Here is a 25,683-nt window from a genome sequence, read left to right as displayed (position 1 = left end):
CATCCAATTCTTTTTTTAGAAATCAATTTGCCTTCCTAATTAGGTTTTGCTTCTGCTAATACCAAAATCAGTCTGCCTGTGCTGAACTCCAGTATGGAGAATTCACAGCTCACAGGGGCTGGGGCCCAAGGATCTTGACTACGCTGCAGAGTGGTCCTCCTGTGTGTAAGGGGGCCCCAGCGGCCCTTCCACCCTGGTCACCTGTCAGATCTTGCATATCCATAGTGCCCATCAGCTCAGTCACCCTCTCCTCACCTCGAAACACAGCCCATCTGTTACAGGATAGCTTTGCTAAGCGTTCATCCAAAATGTATATATTGGGTGCCTATTGTGTGCTGGGTGTTACGCAATAGCTGTAACAGAAGGCAGGAAGGTTCCCAGTCTAACCTGTTTTGAACTGAAATTTGCCAGCCAGGCCTGGCTTCTAGAGCCTCCTGGAGCAGGTCTGATTCCTGGAACCACCCTATGGTTATCTGTGGCGACTGAGCCTGTCCCCCAGAATCATCTTTATTTCAGCACAAATGCAACCAGCAAGTGCAAATTCTCATTTCTCTCTGTTCTCCTCTGAGCGTGGGCCACGTGGCCCGCCAAGGCCTTTTCTACAAACTCGGGGTTGGCAGAGCTGCCACAGGGCTGTAGGTTGCCCGTCGGTCATGCTGAGGCCCCCTGCTCTGCCTGCCCTCTGTGCACCCGGTTCAGGGTTATGTGTGCCCAGAAAACAAGGCGGACACAGTGAACAGGTCCTGGGCTTCCCTAGTCACCAGGGAGACGCAAACGAAAATCACACTCCCTGAGCAACAGCAAGTGCTGGTGACACTGGAGAAGCAGGAACTCCCACATGCTGGGCAGACAGGCACATCCCAGGAGGGTCACAGGGCTGGGGCCTTCCGGAAACTGAGGCAGTGTGAAGACCCCCCTCCAAACCCTGATTCTGCAATCGAGTCAGATTTCAGACATGTCACTCGGAGTAACAGGCGGGAGTTTATTGAAGGGATGGGGAAAGGGATACTCCCGAGGAGAGAGTGGGTCCTGAGAGGAACAACATGCCTCCCCTGCACTGGTTTTCCTGAGATCCCCGAGAAGTTTCCAGAGAGTCCCACCCAGGTCCACCTCTTGGCTTTTGACTGACAGCAGCAAGACATCACACTTTGAGTCCCCACTACCATGACAACCCTAGTCACTTTGTCCCATGCTGATGGGTTCTAATTGGATTCTTTTTTTTTTTTTTTAATATTTTTTAGTTGTAGATGGACACAATGCTTTATTTTGTTTATTTTATGTGATGCGAAGGCTCGAGCCCAGGGCCTCACACATACTAGGCAGCTCTCTGCCACTGAGCTACAATCCCAGCCCCCTAACTGGATTCTTAGCCATATATTCTCACAGGTTTTATGATCAGGAGGAATTATGCTTATCTCCCTGAGTTTGGGATCTGGTCTGTGGAAAGGTTTACAGAAATCTCCCCCTCAGGCTAATTTGGTTCCTTTATTCAACATTATTTGGGGCCTGCATTTCTCCTGCAGACAACAGGCAGTTTGCTGAGGAATGTGACAGAGCCTGTCCACCTAAGCCAGGCAGGGCTGCAGGGAAATGCTTCTTGGAAAAGAAAGCCTGTGGGGGTCAGCGCAGTGGGGCCGTCTTATATGATTACTCCCTTAACCTGTGTTCCCACCAGCCTCATCTCTCTGTTACATGTCAACACATGAAAGTGCCAGCCTTGGAAATACTTTCTCAGTGGAACAGTATACAGTAATGACAGTTAGCAATTCCCAATTACTTTCACCCGTTGGGTGAATCACATGACTAAACTGTTGAGGGAAAGAACTAGAAACTGTGGAAATATTCATATTCTGATTATATCAAGTACAGAATCAGAGAGAACAGATCTGTGCCGTCAGTGGCTTAGGGGGTCATGAATGGAGGAGGTCAGAGGGGAAACGCTGAGGGGCTGGTAGGGTTCTGTTTATGACCTGGGTGCTGGTTACTTGGATGTGTTTACTTTGTCAAAATTCATACCAGACCCCTATAACTTGGGCACCTTTAAATGTTTATCTTCAATTAAAAAGTGTCTTTTAGGGGCTGGGGTTGTGGTTCAGTGTGAGGCACTGGGTTAGATCTAAACATCACATAAAAATAAATAAATAAAATAAAGATATTGTGTCCATCTACAACTGTAAAAAAATCTTTTTAAAAAAATGTGTCTTTTAAGGCATGAACCCTTTGATCTCAGAACCCCTCTCTCACCCCGGAAGCCATTCTCCCTCTCTTTTCTTGCAGGCAAAGTCCCTCTCTCTGTGATGGGGCTAGAAAGGCTTCCTACTGGTTTTCCCAGCTTCCCCTGCAATTAGCATGAGCCAGTTTTGGCTAATGAGACATAAGGAGACATCTTCTTATCCATTCTGGGGAGATTTTTCTCTGTGTTAAAAATATAAAGAGAGAGGGAGGGGCCAGGTGCAGAGGCTCACATCTGTAATCCCAACTACTCTGGAGGCTGAGGCAGGAGGATCATAAGTTCAAGGCCAGCCTCAACAACTTAGCAAGACTCTGTCTCAAAATAAAAAAAATAATAAAAATAAAAGGGGGATACAAAAACATATCAAAAAAATTGTGCACCATGATCAGGTAGGATTTATCCCTGGGATGCAAGGTTGGTTCAATATACGGAAATCAATAAATGTTATTCACCACATCAATAGGCTTAAAAATAAGAACCATATGATCATCTCAATAGATGCGGAAAAAGCATTCGACAAAGTACAGCATCCCTTTATGTTCAAAACTCTAGAAAAACTAGGGATAACAGGAACATACCTCAATATTGTAAAAGCAATCTATGCTAAGCCTCAGGCTAGCATCATTCTGAATGGAGAAAAACTGAAGGCATTCCCTCTAAAATCTGGAACAAGACAGGGATGCCCTCTCTCACCACTTCTGTTCAACATAGTTCTCGAATCACTGGCCAGAGCAATTAGACAGACGAAAGAAATTAAAGGCATAAAAATAGGAAAAGAAGAACTCAAATTATCACTATTTGCAGATGACATGATTCTATACCTAGCAGACCCAAAAGAGTCTACAAAGAAACTATTAGAGCTAATAAATGAATTCAGCAAAGTGGCAGGCTATAAAATCAACACGCATAAATCAAAGGCATTCCTGTATATCAGCGACAAATCCTCTGAAATGGAAATGAGGACAACCACCCCATTCACAATATCCTCAAAAAAAATAAAATACTTGGGAATCAACCTAACAAAAGAGGTGAAAGACTTATACAATGAAAACTACAGAAACCTAAAGAGAGAAATAGAAGAAGATCTTAGAAGATGGAAAAATATACCCTGTTCATGGATAGGTAGAACTAACATCATCAAAATGGCGATATTACCAAAAGTTCTCTATAGGTTTAATGCAATGCCAATCAAAATCCCAACGGCATTTCTTGTAGAAATAGAGAAAGCAATCAGGAAATTCATATGGAAAAATAAAAGACCCAGAATAGCAAAAACAATGCTAAGCAGGAAGTGTGAATCAGGGGGTATAGCTATACCAGACTTCAAACTATACTACAGAGCAATAGTAACAAAAACAGCATGGTACTGGTACCAAAACAGGCGGGTGGACCAATGGTACAGAATAGAGGACACAGAAACCAATCCACAAAACTACAACTATCTTATATTCGATAAAGGGGCTAAAAGCATGCAATGGAAGAAGGATAGCATCTTCAACAAATGGTGTTGGGAAAACTGGAAATCCATATGCAACAAAATGAAACTGAATCCCTTTCTCTCGCCATGCACAAAAGTTAACTCAAAATGGATCAAGGAACTTGATATCAAATCAGAGACATGGCGTCTGATAGAAGAAAAAGTTGGCTATGATCTACATACTGTGGGGTCGGGCTCCAAATTCCTCAATAGGACACCCATAGCACAACAGTTAATAACTAGAATCAACAAATGGGACTTACTCAAACTAAAAAGTTTTTTCTCAGCAAAAGAAACAATAAGAGAGGTAAAAAGGGAGCCTACGTCCTGGGAACAAATCTTTACTCCTCACACTTCAGACAGAGCCCTAATATCCAGAATATACAAAGAACTAAAAAAATTAGACAATGAGATAACAAATAACCCAATCAACAAATGGGCCAGGACCTGAACAGAAATTTCTCAGAGGAGGACATACAATCAATCAACAAGTATATGAAAAAATGCTCACCATCTCTAGCAGTCAGAGAAATGCAAATCAAAACCACCCTAAGATACCATCTCACTCCAGTAAGATTGGCAGCCATTAGGAAGTCAAACAACAACAAGTGCTGTCGAGGATGTGGGGAAAAGGGTACTCTTGTACATTGCTGGTGGGACTGCAAATTGGTGCGGCCAATTTGGAAAGCAGTATGGAGATTTCTTGGAAAGCTCGGAATGGAACCACCATTTGATCCAGCTATTCCCCTACTCGGTCTATTCCCTAAAGACCTAAAAAGAGCACACTATAGGGACACTGCTACATCCATGTTCATAGCAGCACAATTCACAATAGCAAGACTGTGGAACCAACCTAGATGCCCTTCAATAGACGAATGGATAAAAAAAATGTGGCATTTATACACAATGGAGTATTACTCTGCATTAAGAAATGACAAAATCATAGAATTTGGAGGGAAATGGATGGCATTAGAGCAGATTATGCTAAGTGAAGCTAGCCAATCCCTTAAAAACAAATGCCAAATGTCTTCTTTGATATAAGGAGAGTAACTAAGAACAGAGTAGGGACGAAGAGCATGAGAAGAAGATTAACATTAAACAGGGATGAGAGGTGGGAGGGAAAGGGAGAGAGAAGGGAAATTGCATGTAAATGGAAGGAGACCCTCAGGGGTATACAAAATTACATACAAGAGGAAGTGAGGGGAAAGGAGGAAAAATATAAGGGGGAGAAATGAACTACAGTAGAGGGGGTAGAGAGAGAAGAGGGGAGGGGAGGGGGGAGGGGGGATAGTAGAGGATAGGAAAGGCAGCAGAATACAACAGACACCAGAATGGCAATATGTAAATCAATGGTTGTGCAACTGATGTGATTCTGCAATCTGTATATGGGGTAAAAATGGGAGCTCATATCCCACTTGAATCAAAGTGTGAAATATGATATATCAAGAACTATGTAATGTTTTGAACAACCTACAATAAAAATTAATTTAAATAAATAAATTAATTAATTAATTAAAAAAAATAAAATAAAAGGGCTGGGGATGTAGCTCAGTGGTTAACTACCCCTGGCACCCAAAGGGGGAAAAAAAAAAAAGAAAAAAAATGGAGAGAGAGCAGAAAGGGAACACAGGGAGGGAGAGGGGGAGTCAGAGAGACAGACGGGGAGAGAGACAAGAAGAAATGTCTGGCCCTTCCTTCTGCAGTCACAGCAGCCATCTCATAGACATGAGGTGACAAATCTGATGACTAAATACAGGGAGGAAGCAGAGTGGACAGGGAGAAGACCCAGGGGGTCCTCAAGGCATCGCCACGCACATGCCCCAACCTGGAATGGCCGACCTCCAGCTCTCTTGTTGTGTGAGATGATGAAATGTCCTTATCGGTTAAATCACTGTAGTAACTTGACAAATCTGTTCCAAGAGATGCCCCCCGCCCCCGCTCAAGCGAATAATCCTAAAAGTGAAAAATAAACTTCCTGCACAGTAATAGATCAGGGTTGTTAAGACTGGAAGTCACCTAGAGCTCCGGCAGATGGTGTTTCCAAAACCAATCTCAACATCTCCAGTCCCGTATGTTCTTCAGAACCCCACCAAGAGGTAAAGTCAATGTCCCCTCCCCTTGTGGGGGGCAGGGCTTCAGGACAGTCACAGCTAATGGTGTGTGGAAGAAGTGGCAGGGTGAGAATTCTAATGAGGATCAGGAAAGACAATGTGGTTTCTACCCAGCCATGATGCAGAGCCCAGATGCCATGCTGTGAGGAAGCCCAAGTCACATGAGGGGCCCACAGGGAGGACAGCTGAGTCTTCTAGCCCTTACCCTGGCTGGGCTCCCAGCCAGCAGCCAGCACCATCTTGTCAAATTGGAAGCATCCTCCAGCCTCAGCAGAGCTGCCCCAGAGGATGCTGGTGCACAGATGAGCCTTCCCTGTCAAGCCCCAGTTGGAGGCTCATGAGCTAAAAACAAGAGGTTATTATTGTTTCAGGGCCTTCCATTGGGGTGGTTTGTTACTCAGCAATAGGTAACCAGACTTATTACAATGATTATGTTCATGGCTGATACTTACCAGTTTACCTTGTGTCAGGCCTCTATGACATGGGCATTGATAGTATTCCCATTTTCAACCAAGGAAACCAAAGAACAGAGAGGCCAAGCATATTGCCCCAAGTCATCCAGCCAGCGGGTCATAAATCCAGGATAGTGAAATCTGTGCTACACAATCCCGGGGCTCATGTACCTCTTGCAGAGTGCCATGGGATACACAGAATCATACAGCAAGCATGGGGTGGCTTCTGGGAATATTACTTGATAACTTGGGAGGAAAATATTTTTACATATAAAGATACATTCATGATTGGAAAACATTTAAATGGATTATTAGAATGAAACATAACTTTGGTTTTGTACCAATTGTGGCCATTCACAGTCCTTGTCCCCTTGCCAAGAACCACATTTGGGTCACCCTGTGGGTTGTCCAGCCCTCTGGGGAGGTCTGAGCCCTCATGCTACTGCCATGGGATTGGATCAGGCGTTAATCTACAGGATGCCACGGGAAGTCTGCTGCTGAGACTTCTGGGAAGAGTTTGTGACGTCTTCAAAAGTGACACAAAACCAGGGCATTCCTGTATTCCCATGGCATGTAGAGGTATAAGGAGGTGAAGGTAGAGCTGTGGCAACCACATTGTGCCCAAGAGGAACCATCTGCCTGTCGGGCTAGGAATTGATGGGGTTGTCGAGCTGCCCCAAACCATCCCCTGTCCAGCTATTCCTCATTAAAGGAAATTCCCCTGGACCTCTGAATTTGAATGAGAAAAACATCTTCCTTTTGACACCCTGCCATGTGCGCTGTGTTCCCTTCTATGATGAGTGTGGTCAACACATCGTAGGGGTATCTGCCATCAGAAGCTATCACAGCTATTTTCATGTATCACATCACAATTGTTGCTGATATCTCAAGATGCTGCTTATGCACCTGTGGTTCTGAAATTATGGTAGTGCGGGGGTCTGCTGTTGATGAAGAGCACGGATATTCTATAGCACAGAGGGTCTTTTAATAATGTGCGTGGCAGCCCTGAGAACACACCTCACAGACCTCCAGCTGCAGGAGAGCAAGGCCCTGAGGGCGCCAGCTGCCGCCTGCTGACAGGCGCTGTATCCTGACCTCCTGTCCAGAGGCTGCTCCCAACCCATGACTGGCCGGTTCTGAGGCACAGGGGACTTCTCTGACAGCATGAAGCCCCCCAGGTCTGGCTGGACTTTGCTCAGGCTGCTCTGCCCTGGGAAGTTCCACCCACCTCCCTCCTCCCTCCCCTCAGCCTTTCCTTCCTTCCTTGCCTCCCTTCACCGAGGTCCCACAACTCCCCCAGCCTCTCCCAGCTCCTCCCCCATTTTCTCTCACAGGCTAAGCTCTGGCAGGTGGAGTCTTGTTTGTCATCTATTTCTGGGGGGACCCCCAACTAACACATATACTTAGTTTTCCACATAGTTGTTTTATTTTTTTTAAATATTTATTTTTAAATTGTAGGTGGTGGACACATGTCTTTATTTCATTTTTATGTGGTGCTGAGGATCGAACCCAGTGCCTCACGTGTGCTAGGCAAGCGCTCTACCACTGAGCCCCAGCCCCAGCCCTAGTTGTGTTATTTTGTAATCAAATATGTTTAGATTATGCCTGTAATCCCAGTCACTCAGGGAGGCTGAGGCAGGAGGGTCCCATGTTCAAGGCCCCTCTGGGCAACTTAGTGAGACAGAGTCTCACTAAAAAAATCAAAAGGGCTGGGGATGTAGCTCAGTGGTAGAGCACCCCAGGGTTCCATTCCCAGTACCTTAAAACACAAAACAAAACAAACCTAGTCTTTCATGGATATGTACTGTACATACTCAGTTTCGAGCTCATTCAACTATGTACATCAAATGTGTGCAGATTTTATGTTGATCAGATCTCAATAGTGTGATTTATTTATTTATTTTTTTTTTTAGTTGTAGATGGACACAATACCTTTATTTTGTTTGTTTATTTTTATGTGGTGCTAAGGATAAAAACCAGTGCCTCACATGTGCTAGGTAAGTGCTCTACCACTGAGCCACACCCCAGCCCCTCACTAATGCCATTTTACATAGGAACACTGTTCTTATATTTCACCAAATGTCAAAAGGTCCGCGGCATTAAAACAGTTCAGAAGCCCCACCCTCTTGTTCCAGTAAGCCATGTTGGTTGGGATTTCTATTATTTGCTGACCAAAGCATCCCAACTCTGAGAGGGTCTGGCGGAGCAGTTTGAGATGCTCTGTTGGGTGCACACAGTGTAACTGAATGTTCAAATGCGGCTCTTCCTGCTGGTGGGTTGAGCAAAGAACAGCCCAGGGTCACCAGGGATACCCACAGCCCTGTGAAAAGGGTTAGACTGGCTTGGTGGACACACAGACTGATGGACAGGCTGGTCCCTGACCACCAGCACCACAGAGAGGTGGGAGCAGTGGGAGTGGGCCATGTGGTCTGCGCCCTGCCACCTCCCACACCCCACAGGCCAAAGCTGCAGGGAGGGCAGAGTGCTCAGGTGGGAAAAGGATGTTCATGCATGTGCTTTTTACACTAGACTGGACATTTTTTCCCCCCTGTGCTAGGAATCAAACCTGGGGCCTTGCACTTGCTCGGCAAGAGGTGGCCACTGAGCCACACCCTAACCCCTAAAGCTGGACTTTAATGGTCAGATCTGTTTATTCTTATTCTCTCCAAGATTGACAGCAAAGCTGGGAGATGGTTTGGGCTCCAGCCCCATAGGAAGAGGGTCCCTGAAGAGCGGCACTGGGGGACAATGCTGTCTCTGCCTTTCTGATCCAACCTGCCCCCTCCCTGGCTGTTCTGTCATCCCTCCTTACACAGGCTCCAGGGAAACTGCAGGGAGGACTTGGAAGGACAGGGCTGCCAGAGACTGGCCTGGCCACAGCAACCCCTTGAGAACTTCTGCCTGTGAGTGGACAAGAACCAACTAGGTCACAACAACAGGCCTTATGGGAAGAGCAGAGGGACTCAGGGGACATCTGTTTCCCAAATTTAAAGTAGTGTTCTACCTTTCAACATTCCCTTCTCCCCAGTAGTATCCAAATAAAAAGATCCAGAACTAACACTCCAGGCCTCTGGTTCTCAGAGTGCTGCTGGAGCAGAACAGCCCTCATATCTGGTGTGACCTTTCATCTTACGCATCAGCCAGGTGAGTCTCTGCTGCCTAGTTGTTTGGTCAAACACTAGTCTAGGTGTTGCTTTGAAGGTTTTTTTGCAGATGTGAGTAACATCTGTAATCAGTAACTTTAAGTGGAGGATAGTGTGCTCCATGTGGGCCGGGCTCAACCAGCCCTTGAAGGCTTAAGAGCAAAAACCGAGGCTCCCTGGAGAAGAAGAGATTCTGCCTAATACTGTAACAAAGAAATCCTGCCTGAGCTGCCAGTCTGCTGGCCTGGACTGTACATGTTGGACTTGTGGCCCTCACAGTATTGCAGAAGTCAGTTCCTTAAGCGAGGGCACACACCTTGCCGGCTTCGGTTTCTGCACACTGCGCAGGCTGATGGGGGCGGGGACGTGACAGGCAGCACATATTTGCTCGCAGGTTTGCCCAGGCCTCCGGGGTCAGCCACTCAGGTGGGCGCGATGTACGGCCTCTGCCAGAGTCTGTCGTGCCCCAGTTGGGGAACAGCTTCTTTCCAACCTCACCAAAGTGTCACCTGGGGACCAGGGACCAGCAGTGATGGCATCCCCTGGACACAGCTTCTCAGGCCCCACCTAGATCTGCTGAGTTGGGCTCTGCATGTTAGCTAGATCCCTAGGGGATGCGGGGACACAGAAAGTTTGAGAAACACTGCCTTAGCGCTTCCCAGCGGCAAGAAGAAGAGGGGTGTTTCCTGGACTCTTGGAAAGAAGAAGAAAAGTGAGACAATTATTGGGCACCTAACGCCAAGCCCTTGATAGAATTTGGGCGATGCATGGATATAACATGCACAGCTTCATTGAATTCTCCACTACCCCGTCGGGCAGGTCCGCTCAGTCCCGGTTTACAGATGAGAAAGTGGACTGGCCGGGGCTGAAACCTGCTGGGGTCGCGCAGCGGGGAGGGAGTGGATTCAGAATTTGGCCCCCGGCCACGCCCACTAGCAGCACCGCTCTCCCCGGCCACGCCCACTAGCCCTGCTACTCTCCCCGGCCACGCCCACCAGCCGTGCCACCCTTCAGGCCACGCCCACTAGCCCTGCTACTCTCCCCGGCCACGCCCACCAGCCGTGCCACCCTTCAGGCCACGCCCACTAGCCCTGCTACTCTCCCCGGCCACGCCCACTATCCGCACCGCTCTTCCCCCACAGACAGTGCAGTGCGCCTCGCCTCTTCAGGGCGGAAGACGCACAGCCAAGATGCCGCCCCTTAATTACAGCTGTCTTGTGTCTGCCGCCAACAAAGGCCGTGGGCCGGGAAAGGAATCAACCTAATATGCAATTGCTCATTCCCAATTAGCACAAATTATCATTTGTCTGAGAGGATAATGCTGGGAGCCCGACTCTGTCCCTGGTGGGTGTCACTGTTCATCTGCCTAATCCCTACTCCTCCAGCCCCAGCCGCCTCACGGTGCCTCCCAGGACGCAGAGGTGGTGAGAGGGTCTGGGTACATCAAGCATCTGTGCCCTCACTGGGTCCCCCTCCAGGCACCCATGCCAGCTGACTCAGTCCACGCCAGCCAACACTGAGCCGCGCTCTTCTGCTCCACGGGAAGGCTGCCCTCTCCTCCTCACACCCAGCTCCTTTCCCGGAGCCTGGCGCCTTCTCAAGGGGCTTTGATGATGCCCTTTGAGGCTTTGGTGGTGTCATGGTTAGGATCTGGAATGTCCCCCAAAAATCTCTGCAGCAATGTCCAGAGGTGGGGCCTTGGGAAACCATTGGATCATGAGGGATCTGGTCTCATCAGTGGATTAATCCATTTGGTGGATTAGTATTTTGAATGGACTACGGAGAGGTGGTAGTAACTACAGGCAGGTTGAAGGAAGTAGGACACTGGTGTGGGCCCTTGGGGATGGTGCCTTGTCCCTTGCCTCCTCTCCTCTCTCTCTCCTTTCTCCTTCCGGACTGCCATGAGCTAGGTAGCTTTCTTCTGCCACAGCCTTCATTCACACACACACACACACACACACACACACACACACACACATTTTTAATGCAAGTGCAGTAGAACTATACCACCAAGCCACATCCTTATACCTTTTTAAATTTTTTTTTTTTTTTTTGAGAAAGGGTCTTGCTCAGTTGTTGAGGCTGGCCTTAAACTTGGGAACCTCCTGCCTCAGCCTCCAGTGCTGCTGGAATTACAGGTGTGAGCCACTGCATCTGGCCAGTGTGATAGTCTGATTCTGCCCCACCTCAGACCCAGAGCCATAGAGCCTCTGACCACAGACTGAAATCTCTGAAACCATGAGTCATAATAAACCTTTCTTTCTCCAAGTCACATCAGGTAGTCCTGTCACAGCAATGAAAAGCTGACTAACAGTGGCATGTGGCCGAGAGGGTAGCCTGGGCACAGGAAGGGCTGAGCGCCATCTTGCCCTGTTTCTTGACCCTGGAAGGGCTGTCCAGAGCAAGGCTTCACACAGGCAGTCCCCTCTGCTGGAGGGCTCTTCCCTACCTCTTCCCGCCTTTCTCCAGGCTGACTCCCAGGCATCCTTCAGCTCAGAGATCAAGACCAATTCTTATAGTCACAGTCATGACTATCATTTACAGAGCAGTTACTATATGCATTCACTTGTCTACTACACAATACTATGCAATAGGAACCACAGTTCTTCTCACTCTGCAGATGGGGAACTGGGGCACAGCAAAGTTCAGTAATCTGCCTGAGGCCACACAGTAAGTGGGATGGTTAGTGTTTGAACCAAGGATTGGACCTCAGATCTCAATCTCTCACTTCTGAGTAGCTGGGGAGGTCCCCACCCTGGTTCCCTCTCCTGACACCATTCTCCTTTTTTTTTTTTTTTTTTTTGGTACTGGGGTTTGAACTCAGGGGCACTTGGCCACTGAGCCACATCCCCAGCCCTATTTTGTATTTTATTTAGAGAAAGGGTCTCACTGAGTTGCTTAGCGCCTCACGGTTGTTGAGGCTGGCTTTGAACTCACTATCCTCCTGCCTCAGCCTCCCAAGCCACTGGGATTACAGGTGTGCACCACTGCACCCGGCACCATTCTCCTTAATGACACTCAGCATACCCTAATCATGTAACACATGTATCCTCTGCTGGCTTATTGTCCATCCTCAAACAGAGCAGAGACCGCGACCGGCTCTCCATCCTTAAAATGGGGCTGGTAAGGCCCACCCCAAGGCTGATGGACAGTAAAGCACTTGGCTGGTTCACCCACTGTTTTCTTCCACGTTAGGAAGAAGGGCTCTGGACCCCTGCCTTGTCCTGATGACCTCTTGTGCATTCAATAAGTGCTTATTGAACACCTACTACGTGCCAGCAGTCACAGCCGCTGGCTCTACGAACTGCCAAGAAAAGGAACTCAAGTGGCCCTTTAGGGACAGCAGTCAGTGCTTCTAGCAGATCGCCCAGGCAGAGCCGGTCCCTGTTCAGGTGCCTGGGGCTTCCCAGGATCCCCGCTGACTCCCTCCCCCAGGCCCCTGCACCAGGCACTCACAGGCTTCATGATCCAGGTGATCCCCGGGTTTTTGCGAAACTCCTCCACAAACAGGTGGTACTCGCAGGGCATCTCGAAGGTCTTGGGGAAGAAGTCGCACTTGGCCGCCTCCAGCTTTCCCGCGTCGCGCTCCAACTGCTTCCGGAAGCGCTTCAGGTTCTTCACCATGTAGTTCTTGCGGGTCAGCTGGCAGCGGTGGGCAGGCTGGGTGAGCCTCCAGCTCCTGCCCGGCCCCAGCTCCTGACCCCAGCACACCCCCAGCCTCCTCTCTCTGGACACAAAATAGCAGGAACAGTCAGAGCAACCCAGACCCAGAGCCTCTAGTCTGTGACTGTCCCACGTCCCAGGCAGGGACACCGAGGCAGGGCAGAACGCAGCCGGTTGCCCAGGGCGCCAACGAACAAGTGGCACATCCAGAGTTTGATCCGGCCTTTTCTGACGTGGAAGTTTGTATTTATTAACCATTAAGCCACACTAACATTTTATTTTTTATTTATTTTTGGTACTAGGGATTGGATCCAGGGGCGCCCAACCACTGAGACACATCCCCAGCCCTTTTCATTTTTATTTTGAGACAGGGTCTTGCTAAGCTGCTTAGGACCTAAGTTGCTGAGGCTGGCCTTGAACTTGCGATCCTCCTGCCTCAGCCTCCCAAGTCTCTGGGATTACAGGTGCGCGCCAGCTACGCTCACATTTTAAATCCCTCACCACTGGTCCTCCAGGTCTCTTTGAGGCCAGGTTCCCTCCAGACCTCCAATCTACCTCTGGACCCTAAGCTTCTCAGCTTGCCTGCACCCTGAAGTCCCCCAAGACTCCTGCTCCTTGCACCCCCAAACCAGCCTGCCCCCCATAGCCTGTGTCCTTAGTTCTGCATCCTCAAACAGGCTGCTCCTCAGGCTTTAGATCCGCACAACCTCTAACCATTGAGCTTGCCAGATACCTAGGCCTCATGTCCCCCACCTGGCATACACCCCATCATCCCCTTATATTTTTCTGTTCTGGTCCTTGTCCCTCCCAAACAAGCTCCTACTCATCACCACACCCAGTAACTTGAGTTGTAGGCTGGGTCCCTCTGACCTGCCCAGCTCACCTCATAGTGGTTCCGAAAGTGACAGATCCGCACGTGCTCGTCCATGTAGGTGTGGTCAAAGTTCTCCCGGAGCCAGCTGACGTCACACCAGTAGAAGTCCCACTCCCCTTCGCTGGGGTGAAGAGGCAGAGGTCGTGACCTGAGGGCCTCAGCACTGCTGGGGTCTGGGGCCCCGGGACATGCAGCTGAGGGGCCCAGGGAAGGGCGTGAGGCAGTGTGCCCACAAGGAGTCCCTCAGAGGCCATGGGCACCACTGTCTGCAGATTGTGCCTTCCCTGAGCCCTTAGCACATGTGGCCACACTGAGCTCAGGTACCAAGTGGCCGCAGCTTAGGCAGGGCCTGCCTGTCCAGTCACAATCCACACCAGGCCCTGCAACATGGGGCACACCTGTCCACGCCGCCTGCCTTCCTCCTCCACAGCCCACGGTGTCAAGTGACGGAACGGCTCACGCCTGAAAGTGCTTCTCAGTTCACAAAGTCCCCTCTTGCTAAGCCTCAGAGTGGCCCTAAGAGGTGACAACAATCATTCCCTCAATTCCAGGACAGGATGGCCTTGTACACCAAAGACACGGCACCCCCAGAACTCACACGGGGCTCCATAGGTGCCACGTTCTGACCCTGTTCTTCACCACCATGCCAGAGAGGGGGACAGGAAATCAAGTGATGGACTAAATCCAGGGACTGGAGCCAGGTGTGGGAGCTGGGGTGCTCAAAAGAGGCATCAGGAAATAAAATAGTGCTGCCATGATTATGCCACTTTTTTTTTTTTAAGTACATATAACTGAAGGTCCCTGTATATCCTTGTGTCTATCTCCTCTTTCTGCCCCAGAGGAAAAACAGCCTGGGTTTGGTGGCTTGTCATCTCTTCACAGGGTCTGGATGGCTTTCCTCTGTCTGGACACGGCCTGTGACATTGTCTGGCATGTTTTTTCCCAACTTCCTCCTTGCTATTCCTTATGGCTCACACCCGCCAGGCGCTGTTCAAGTACTGTGCAAATATGAACTCATTGATCCCCACAGCAACTCCAAGTTCTGTCGTTATGCCCATTTTACAGATGAGGGAACTGAGGCCTACCCAAGAGGTTAAGGAGCTCACGAACAGAGGCTGCTGGGCTCCAGAGTCCAAGCTCTGGCCAGAACCACTGCAATTTGCTTCCTTATTTGACACATGGGGTCTAATTCAGTCATTTTAACCACCACCTTCCACTTCATTGAGTGAACACACTACAGTGTATCCATTTTCAAACTAAGAGGTATTTGAATTGCTCCTTGCTTTTTTTTTTTTTTTTCCCCCTACTATGGACAAATGGACTGAGTTTTGAAAAAAAAAAAATCTTGGGGAACTTTGAGGCAGATACTGAACAAGAAGGAGGCAGCTACAAGAAGGGTGACCCATGACCTTGGCCTGAACATGACCAACTGTGGGAGAATTCTGTGGTGGTCTGCACTGCAATTCTAAGAGATGCCAACATGAGCCAGGAGTGGTGGCACATGCCTGTCATCCCATTGGCTTAGGAGGCTGAGGCAGGAGGATCGTGAGTTCAAAGCCAACCTCAGCAACTTAGCAAGGTCCGAAGAAACTTAGCAACACCCTGTCTCAAAAAAAAAAAAAAAAATATATATATATATATATATATATATATATATATATATATATATATATGGCTGGGGATGTGGCTCGGTGGTTAAGCACCCCTGGGTTCAATTCCTAGTACTGGGGTCAGGAGGAGTTTAAGAGCCATGTCCATGCTTTAATGTCAATTGGGGGGAAAAATAAATCAATAGCAAGACAAATGCATAATCCCACAGATGCTATCATAGCGATATGAAAGTTCCTTTATTTAAGTAGAAGGAGTGAGTCAGCTTGAGGACAATCCTAAGCAAACACCACATGCCTGCACAGGTGGTGACACAGGTGGTGGCAGCGATGGAGCGACATGAGTCAGGAATCACCCTTTTCCAATTCCATCCTGAGTTATGAATGAAAACCCAGGCCTGGGCCTCCTCCAAAGCTTCTCTCAGGCTGTTGCTGCACACACAGCAGTCGTGAGCAATGGCTTCCGGAGTGGATGGAACCCCCCTGGGGACATGGCCATCTGCCCTCCAAACCCTTGGTCACCAGACAGCCCCATTCCAGGCTGGCCGCCCGGGCCTCATCCAGCTCCCTGTCCCTCTCCACTCTGATGCTTGCACTGGGCCACATCATGCAGGAGAGAGAGCCCCTATTCTGGTCCTGCCACAGGCAGTGACTCCTATGTGACCTTGCCCTCTTCTCTGGGCCTCAGTTTCCCTACTAGAGAATCAAGGAGTGGATATTTCTGCTCAAGATGATGGACATCAATGAGCCAGACCAATACTGAATAAGTAAGAAGCAGGAGAAAAAAACTATTTCCTTACAGAAGAACGCTACCCAGCTGGGTGTGGTGGCACATGCCTGTGATCCCAGGGGGTGAGGGGGCTGAGGCAGGAGGATCATGAGTTCAAAGCTCATAGCCTCAGCAATGTCGAGGTGCTAAATTATTTAGAGACCCTGTCTCTAAATAAAATACAAAATAGAGCTGGGGATGTGGCTCAGTGGTCGAGTGCCTCTGAGTTCAATCCCCAGTACCCCCCTCCATAAAAGCTGATCTTCATTGGAGAAACACCACCTCAACTTAGTGACCCAGGTAACACCAGTGTAAGACCCGCTGGGCCCATGAGCCCCCTGATGCGGCTCACTGGGGAGGACACCGCATCACTTTGTGGTGTTCAGCCCTACGATAAGAAGACATCAGACAAATCCCAACCCAGGGACATTCTGTAAAATAAAGAGTTCTCTTTGAATGTATCAAGGGCATATTTGTGGTAATAAAGATCAATTAAATGTAATGTGGGACCTGGAATGGATTATGAGGCAGAAAAAGAATATTATTAAAAAAGTACTGGTGGAATTCCAATGATGCCCGTTGCTTGCTTCATAGTGTCTGTTCACTTCCAGGCGTGGACAGACGTACTGGTCACATAAGCAGCTAGAGGAGGAAACTGGGTGAAGCTGCTAAAAGAAGGAGCTGTGTCCTGAAACCAATCCCCCTCGTCACCAAGGGACAACTGTATTTTGAAGCTTTCAGTTTAAAATGAAATATATTTCACCATATACAAAATCAAATCAAAGGCCTACACGTAAGAGTTAAAAATATAAAAAAACTCCTAGAAGAAAACATAAGAGGGCTGGGGTTGTGGCTCAGTGGCAGAGCGCTTGCCTGGCATGTGTGAGGCATTGGGTTCGATTCTCAGCACCACATACAAATAAATAAAATAAAGGTATTGTGTCTATCTACAACTGAAAAGTTTTTTTTTTTTAAAGAAAGAAAATATAAGAGTAAAATTTTGTGATCTTGGATTAGGCAATGCTTTCTTAAATATGATACCCAGAGTACAAGCAACCAAGATAAAAATAGATAAATTAGACTTCGTCAAAAATTAATTTTGTGCCTCAAAAGTCACAGTGAAGAAAGTCCACAAAATGAGGGGAAATGTTTTCAAATCTTGTGTCTGATAAGGGTATAAAGAATACTTACAACTCGACAATAAATAGACAAAGAACTGGGTTTTTAGATGTGCGATAAGTTTTAATAGTCATTTCTCCAAAGATTTACAAATGGCCAACAAGCAAATGAAATATGTCAAGCATCATTGGCCATGAGGGAAAAGCAAATCAGAATGAGATGCCACTTCACACCGACTTGGGATGGCTAAAATTTTAAAAATATCAATGAGTACTGGTGAGAATGCCTAAAAACTGACATTTTATACAGTCCTGTTGGAAACAGAAAATGGAGTCCAGCGGTTCATCAAAAAGTTAAATATAGAGTTACCCTATGACCTAGCAATTCTACTTCTAGATGGAGTTTCTCCCAAGAGAAAAGAAAACATGTTCCACTCATACATGCATCTTCATAGCAGTATTGTTAGCCCCAAAGTGGAAGCCATCCAAGTGCCCCTTCACTAATGAATAGATAAAGCCTGGTATGTCCATACAGTGGAATAGTACACAGAAATGAAGGGAGTTGGGGGTCTAGCTCAGTAGTAGGGTGTGTGCTTAGCATGTGGGAGGCCCTGGGTTCAATCCCCAGAACCAAAAGAAAATTCAAAGAGGGCAAATCTGTGGTAGCTGCCGTCATCAGCATCATTATCCTTGCTGTAACGGTTTCCAAAGTCCCAAGGAGAGGGCTCTGTATTCACTCTCTGTACCTCAGCTTGCCACAGACAGCTGACTCCTAATTTCTGCAGCACCAGGATCCGGAACATTCGCTCATCTGTTCCTTCCCGCTCTGAGAGCCTACTGAGGGGGGCGGGACGAGCCTGTGACTCTGCAGAGGCGCACACCAGCTGCAGATCCTAGCCTTACAAGTGAGGGACCTCTGAAACGTGGCATTTTCGTTACTCTGTGCCCAGGTTTCTCATTGGTAAAATGGGGTTGACAGTAGCATCTACCCAGATTTTGGGGGATGGCTAAGGATGCCAAGGGCTAGAGTGTCTAGCAGGGCTTTTTTTTTGGTACCGGGGATTAAATCCAGGGGCGCTTAACCACTGAGCCACATCCAGGGAAGAGCATGCCTTTTTTTTGTGGGGAGGGTATTGAGAATTGAGCCCAGGGGCGCTTTACCCCTGAGCTACATCTCCAGCCCTTTTTATTTTTTATTTTGTGACAGGCCTCATTAAGTTGCTGAGGGTCCTATTAAGTTGCTGAGGCTGACCTCGAACTTGCGAACCTCCTGCCTCAACCTCCCGAGTTGCTGGGGTTACAGGTGAGCGCCTCTGTGCCTGGCTGGCATGGCTTCCCTGCCTCCTTCCGGCCTCCTGCTGTGTGGAACGTGAAGGTGGGCTGGAGCTCCACTTGGCACTGAGGACCAGGGACTTGCTCAAGGCAAAGCAAAACCAAGAGCCGGAACTAGCCAGGCCCCTCATTTCTCTCAGCCTCCTCGCCATCCCGCAAGTTCCTATTTACGAACCTCAGTGGAGGGGCGGGGGGCAGATAGACGGGCTTCTAGCCCATCAGAGCCTCTTTGCTTCAGTCTCTGGCACATGCATGCCAACCTTACTCCTCCCTCATGCAGCCGGGGGTCGTATATTTATTTTCCTCCCTCGGCAGCCCCAGAGCCCAGCACCAAGGCAGAAACATAGGCCTACAGGTCAAGTCACTTGTTCTAGGCCACAGAACTAGTACGTGACCAGCTAGGTTAGTCCTTGACCTGAGCCCATCCTGGGAGGACTCAAGCCAGCAGGTCTGTGCTGGCAGCATCCCTCTGTTTCTCCGGAGAGCCACAGGACACCCCCGGCATCAGTCAAACAGACTGGGCACCTATGTGCTGTGTGACCTTAAGCAGTTGACTTAACACCCCTGAACACTGTCATACCTGACTGGATGTAAGGCTTAAATTAGACAGGGACGGTGTGAGTGATTTGACCACCAAGTGTGGGTGCTAAATAAATGTCAGCGCTACTTTAGGGCAAGTCCTAGTGGCTACTGGGGGGGTGGGGGCTGGGAGAAAAACCAAGGCAGGCAGGGATCTGTAAGAAACAGGGGAGGAGAGGGAGGGGGCAGGAGGAGAGGGAGGGGGTGAAGAGAGGGAGGGGGTGAGGAGAGGGAGGGGGTGAGGAGAGGGAGGGGGTGAGGAGAGGGAGGGGGTCTTACTCTTTCACTTCCACCCATCCTGGCCTGTGGCGCAGGACATCCATCAGAGTGTTCATAAGGGTAGTCTTGAACCGGATCAATGCTCTCTGTTCTCTGCAAGACAAGGCAACAGAGCACTTGCTGGAATCCAACTTTCCTAGGACGCTCCAGGGATAGGATAAAGGGGGAGGAAGAAAGATCAAAGCCACAGCTAGAAATGCTGAAAACAGAATCCCCGAATTTCAGAGTTTAGCATCAGAGCTTGACAATCCCTGAAATAATCAAATTGAGCATTACAGAAACTTTGAATCATCAAAAAACAGCAAGCGTTTTGTCTGGAGCCTACTACGTGCTGGGCATGGCCGGGCTGCTCCACGTGCACCATGACTAGCTCTCACACTCCATGCCACACGTGCGCCCATTCCCCTTCCTGACATCCATCTGGGAAGATGGAGCAGATGTCATTTCCCCTATTCCTCCTACGAGGGCACTGAAACCCAGTACACTCTGTATAAAACAAACATATGGTGGTGAATTCCCTGGGTTTTCTTTGGGCTTCCATATCCCAGGTGTGGAGATAAAAAAGCCAGCCAAGGGCTGAGGCTGGGGCTGAGCGGTGGAGCGCTTCCTGGCATGGGTGAGGCCCTGGGTTCCATCCTCAGCAGCACATAAGGATAAACACACAAAATAAAGGTATTGTGATTGTGTCCACCTATAATTAAGAAAAAAAAAAAAAGCCAGCCAATGGCCACCCAGACATGCCAACGGGCACAGACTTAAATAAAGCCCCAGCAGAAGCCTGCTCTCTTTAGCCACAAGAGCAGAGCCCCCCAGCAGGACGCAGGGCAGAGAACAACTGCTCCATCAGCCAAAGCCTGCAGAAAACATCTGCGTCCCCCACTTGTGCCAGCAAAGGCCAGGGAGTCTAGAAGCGATGCCCCTGCCCCTGTGGTGTCAGAGAAGGCCCGGGACAAGGCTGGGGCTTCCTCCCCACCCGGGAGACCCCGTGGAGACCCGGACCTCAGCTCCCAGCCCTCAGTGACCAGCTGCCCTCTCGCTCTGGGGTGATATCATAGGAGGCCTGGTGGAGAGGGAGAGATCAATACAATTGAAAACAGGAAAAAAATCAATAAAATAGAAGGCTAATTCTTGGGAAAGATCAAATCAACAAAACCATTTGTCAGCAAGATGAGAGAGAGAGAGACAGAGAGAGAGAGAGAGAGAGAAGATGCAATCACCTAGGAAGGAGTGACACAGGCCCTGCTGATGGGAAAAGTACAGTTAGGAGCAGGCCAAGGCCCCCGCACACCTGCATGTGACGACCCACACAGGGTGAGCCCCGAAAAGCACTCGGCACCATACACACCTAATGTGAGACAGGTCATTTAAATAGCTCTGTGACTGTCGAGGAAATAGAATACATGATTTTAAAACTCCCAAAAAAGACATCTTCAGGACCAGATGGTTTCACTGGAGAATTCCCCCAAACATTTAAAGAAACATTAACCCCAGTTCCACACAGTCCCTTCCACAAAAGGGAAGAGGAGGCAGAGCTTTTAAATTTACTTTGTGAGTTTAGTGTTCACCTGCTATCAGAGTCAGATGAGGAGCACATGCCTGTAATCCCAGCAGCTCAGGAGGCTCAGGCAGGAGGATCACAAGTTCAAAGCTAGCCTCAGGAATTTAGTGAGGCTGTAAGCAACCTAGTGAGACCCTGTCTCTAAATAAAACACAAAAAAGCGCTGGGAATGTGGCTCAGTGGTTAAGCGCCTGGTGCCCACATAATGTCACATAATTATGGTATCAATAATACCCACATAATTCTGGTACCCAGAATAAAAAAAAAAATACCAAGGTAAAGCACAGTCAAGTTGCTGGAGGCCAGGAAGAGTTACTGCCAGGGGTGGAGTGGGGAGACAGAGACTGACTTCTGACTTCTAAGAAATAATGTCAGCCTGAAGACAAGGGACTGTCATCTTCCAAGTATGTAAAGAAAAAAGTCAACCTAGAATTCTATTCCCAGTGATATGGAAGGGAAGAGGAGAGGGAAGGGAAGGGAAGGAAGGAAGGAGGAAGGGAAGGAAATTAGTTCCAATAATTGGACGGAGAGGGACCACTCACCGCTCTTTTCCTTTTGAAAATCCATGGCCCTTGTAATTTTGATTCTGTAAGGAGAAAAGGAAAATGATGTCACTGGTTTTGTACATCCACCTGCCTTCCCAGCCCACACTCAACCATGCCTCCGTCCTGAGACAGGAAGATGCAACCTGGTCAGGTTCTCATCCACCATCAGGTGCCCAGAAAATCAGTGCAGAACTTACCTGGTGCCCTTAGGGTGAGTTCCCAAGCAGCCCACTGCACTGGAGACTCGTTCCATGAGCAACACCCGCAGAGTGTGACACCTATTTTATTGGCGCTCCAAAGTTCGACCCTGAACCCCAGTTTTGAGAGCTCAGTTTATCAGGCTCTGCGTCTGTCCTAATTTGGGGGGTGTGTCTCAGCGGTAGAGTGCCTGCTAAGCACATGTGGAGCACTGAGTTTGATACCCAGCTCTAAAAATAAAAAAAATAAATAACTTTGCATGTTTGATTGGACCTAGAATACAGGAAAGGGCTGTGTCAGACTCAGCAACATGAATTCCTTTCACCCAAAACAGACCGTTCAAATCCTCAATGTGTGTGTGGCTGGGGGAGAAGGGTGTATTTCAGCTCCAACCATTTCCAAAACAGCTTGTCCCCCCAGTCCTGGTAAGACTGATCCCTAAGGCATGTATGAAAGAGAAACTGATATTGGCCCTGTGCAGCCAACCTTTACAGTTGGGACAGAGCTGTGATCCGCATTCATTTTCTGAGACTGCGTAATAAATCGCCATAAATTGAGTGGTTTAAAGTAATGCACATTCACTATCTCATAGTTTCTTTGGGTTTGGAATATGTGCACAGCTTAGCTGGAATGTCTGCCCTGGTCTCCTAAGGCTACATTGAAGGTGATGGCTGGAGTTTTGGTTCTCATCGGGGCTCATCTTCAAGCTCATTCACATGTTGGCAGAATTTGGTTGCTTGGGGTTGTAGGACTGCTGCCCATGGGGATTGCTCCCAGTGTCTAGGGGCTGCTTGCTGTTCCTTGCAAAGTGGCTCCATAGGCAGTTCACCACATGGATGTTCTTCCTGTATGCCACCCTTAGCATGTCCCTTGGACTTCCAACCCACTGCCCTCCAAGCCAGGTATGATGGTTTCATATAATATAATGTCATCATGGCAACAGTGATGCCACAAATTCACCCACACTCAAGGGGAGGGAATTATGCATGGCATGTACACCAGGCGTTGGGGACCTTGGGGGCCATCTCAAAATTCTGCTTACCACATTATCGTACCCCTCAAAGAGCCCGTGGAAAGGGACGCGAGATTGCGCTTTCCAAAACCAGTAGTTAATTCCCCCGCAAAAAAAAAATGAAATCGTATCCTTCCCCCACCCAAGCCCTGCCTACTCGCCCAGCACTACTCAGCTCACCCTACATATCTTTTTGAAAATTAGATCTTTAATCCTCTCTCTTTTCAATTCCACTTTTCATGGGTCTATCCAGTTGCTCCAGAGTCCTTGGTTGCAAATTGTTTCCTTCCCTTACCAAATTGCACTGGCATGTTTGTCAAAACTCAGTCGACCATGACCATGTGGGTCTGCCTCTGGACTATATTGGGCTCTACTTACTTGTCTGATTCCTATGCCACCATCCCATGTTCTTAAGTACTGCAGTTTTCTAGTAAATCGTGAAATCAGGCAGTGTAAGTCCTCTGGCTTTGATTTTTAACATTGTCTTTGCAATGAGGTGCCATTTGCACTTGGGTATAAATTTATTTATTTGTTTGTTTGTTTGTTTGTTTATTTTTGATGCCGGGAATAGAAGCCAGCTAAGCATGGCTGTGTGTGCTGTACCACTGAGTTATACTCAACCCAACAATACAAATTTTAGAATCAACTTGCTGATTTCTACTAAAAGACATGCTGGGATTTTGATGAGGAGCACATTGACTCTAAGATCATTTGGGGAAGAAATGGCATCATAAAGCATTAACTCTTCTAATCCATAAAATGTGCTTGTTTCTCTCTCTCTCTCTCTCTCTCTCTCTCTCTCTCTCCATTAATTTAAGTCTTCTTTATTTTTTTCTCAATGGTTTCTAGTTTTTAGTAGAGAAGTCTTGCACATTTTTGTGAGGGTACACACAATTTATTCTGTCCTCTCTTAAGAAGTTCATATACCCAATTTCTTGGGTCATTTAAAAGAAAGCATAGTCCTACACTGCCGCAGTCTCTGGCTGGGCACAAATCACGAGTCTCCACACAGCTTGTAGATTCAAACAGCAATTCTTTATTCCCGAACTCACACCGGCCGTCTACAAACACGTTCTAGGGGAATCCACGTTCTCTGCTCAAATCCACTCTCTCCCAAATCCACTACTCTGCCCAAATCCACTCCGCATGGGCTTCGGTCTCCCAAAATATACTGTCTGACCCTAAGCACTCAAGAGGAACTCAGCAGCAGGATACGCCCTATTCTAAAGGGGGAACACCCTAATCTCCTATTATGCTAAACTGCCCTATTCTAAAGGGGGAACACCCTAATCTCCTATTATGCTAAACCGCCCTATTCTAAAGGGGGAACACCCTAAACACGGATCCTGCCCTGGTCCTTGAGCAAGGTCACCTTTCAGAAGTCCTTCCACTAGACAGCATGGGAGTAAGCTGGCAAGGAATTTGTCATACCTACTTGGCTGATGGCTCCCAGCACTACACCAGGCCTCTTGCCCAAATCTAGAAAGTTAAAGGAAGAAGCCTTAACTTAAATCCAGGCAAGAGGCCCTGGATTTGATCCAAACACCAAAAATAGGGGGGACCTTCTTGGATGTGGGAGGTGAATGGGGAGGAGTCAAGACAGAGCCCCGGTGTTTGTCCTGAGCAGCTAGGGAGTCCCCCACCAGTAGCCATTCAACAGTGATGAGCGTGTGTCTGCTCCCTGCAGGAGCCGGCGTTAAGGCAGGGAAGATGGACCTCGAATAAATAGCAACAGGAATTATGACTCCTGACAAAAAAAAGTGACGTTCACGTCACTCTGAAAGCAGATAAAGTTGTTTTTTGTTGTGAAAGGGAATTAAAAGAAATGGAGATGCCATTTTTGAGAGGTTGGAACCTGAGCAGCTTGGGGCAGAGGAGCTGGACTCTACAGTAATTCATTTCCCTTTTTGCGCCTCATCTTTCCTAGTCTTAAAATGAGAGTTGGCTGGTTGGTCTTGGAGAGCAGGGTTTTGCCTGATTCACCTCTGTGTCCCTTGGTCAGCACTGGGCTCGGCTTGGAAAAGGCACTAATTAGAGTTTTACTGTTGTTTGTTTTTTAATGGGCCATGGGGAAATCTGAACTTGAGCTTCCCACGGGTCACAGAATGCTTATCTTTATTTGTTTGTTTGTTTTGTAACAAGGATTGAACCAGGGGCGCTGAGCCGCATCCCCAGCCCTTCATATTTTTCCAGAACATGGTCTAACTAAATTGCTTAGGGCCTCGTTAAGCTGCTGAGGCTGTCCTCGAACGTGAGATCCTCCTGCCTCAGCCTCCTAAACGGCAATCTTGGTACAGCTTAGAACCCGGTCCCGTAGCTTTCCTGCCAGAGGGTCTGCCCGCAGCCCTCGGGCCTCGTAGCCTTCGGTCCCGTTTGGACCTTTCCTTTCTGGGTCGCAACGCCCCGCGATGACCCGCCCCCGGGCTCCGAACCCCGTGGCTTCCCTCCCTCTGAAAGCCTCTGGCTCGGTGCCTCTCCTACCTTCGGTCGCGACATGACGCGGTTCCCCAGGGCCAGATCCCAGCCGCCACGACGTCCGGCTCGAGCCTGAGCGTCCCGTTGCCAAGGTGACGAAGGGACGCCCGGATCCGCCGCTCTGATTGGACGAGCCAAAGGCGCGCCTCGGGGGGAGTGCCCCCGCTCCCGCCACCGGGGACCGGCGCTGGCTCCCAGGGCGTCCCGCCCCCAGGTCCTCCGCCTTCTCAACCTTTCCCTCCCAGTCCCACCTTTCTG

The 25,683-nt window shown here is 48.6% G+C and overlaps 1 protein-coding gene across 2 annotated transcripts in view; it reads right to left on the bottom strand.

The window, feature by feature from the left end:
- Ttll9 (tubulin tyrosine ligase like 9) overlaps positions 1–25,446 on the bottom strand; it is a 47,133-nt gene extending 21,687 nt beyond the window's left edge. The window contains exons 1-5 of one of the 2 annotated variants that reach the window (XM_076849029.1): positions 25,432–25,446; positions 21,738–21,781; positions 19,638–19,730; positions 13,963–14,074; positions 12,873–13,058 (exon numbers count right to left, since the gene is read on the bottom strand). In XM_076849029.1, coding sequence (XP_076705144.1) covers positions 12,873–13,058; positions 13,963–14,074; positions 19,638–19,730; positions 21,738–21,781; positions 25,432–25,446 — 450 coding nt within the window. The remainder of the gene's footprint in view (positions 1–12,872; positions 13,059–13,962; positions 14,075–19,637; positions 19,731–21,737; positions 21,782–25,431) is intronic. The other variant, XM_076849030.1, reaches the window with a different exon arrangement.
- Positions 25,447–25,683: the final 237 nt, after the last annotated feature.

Source organism: Callospermophilus lateralis, chromosome 3 (genome assembly GCF_048772815.1).
Source record: "Callospermophilus lateralis isolate mCalLat2 chromosome 3, mCalLat2.hap1, whole genome shotgun sequence".
In the NCBI taxonomy this organism is placed as follows: domain Eukaryota; kingdom Metazoa; phylum Chordata; class Mammalia; order Rodentia; family Sciuridae; genus Callospermophilus; species Callospermophilus lateralis.
Note: the sequence above shows the minus strand (reverse complement) of the source record. Positions and strands in the feature narration are given on the sequence as shown.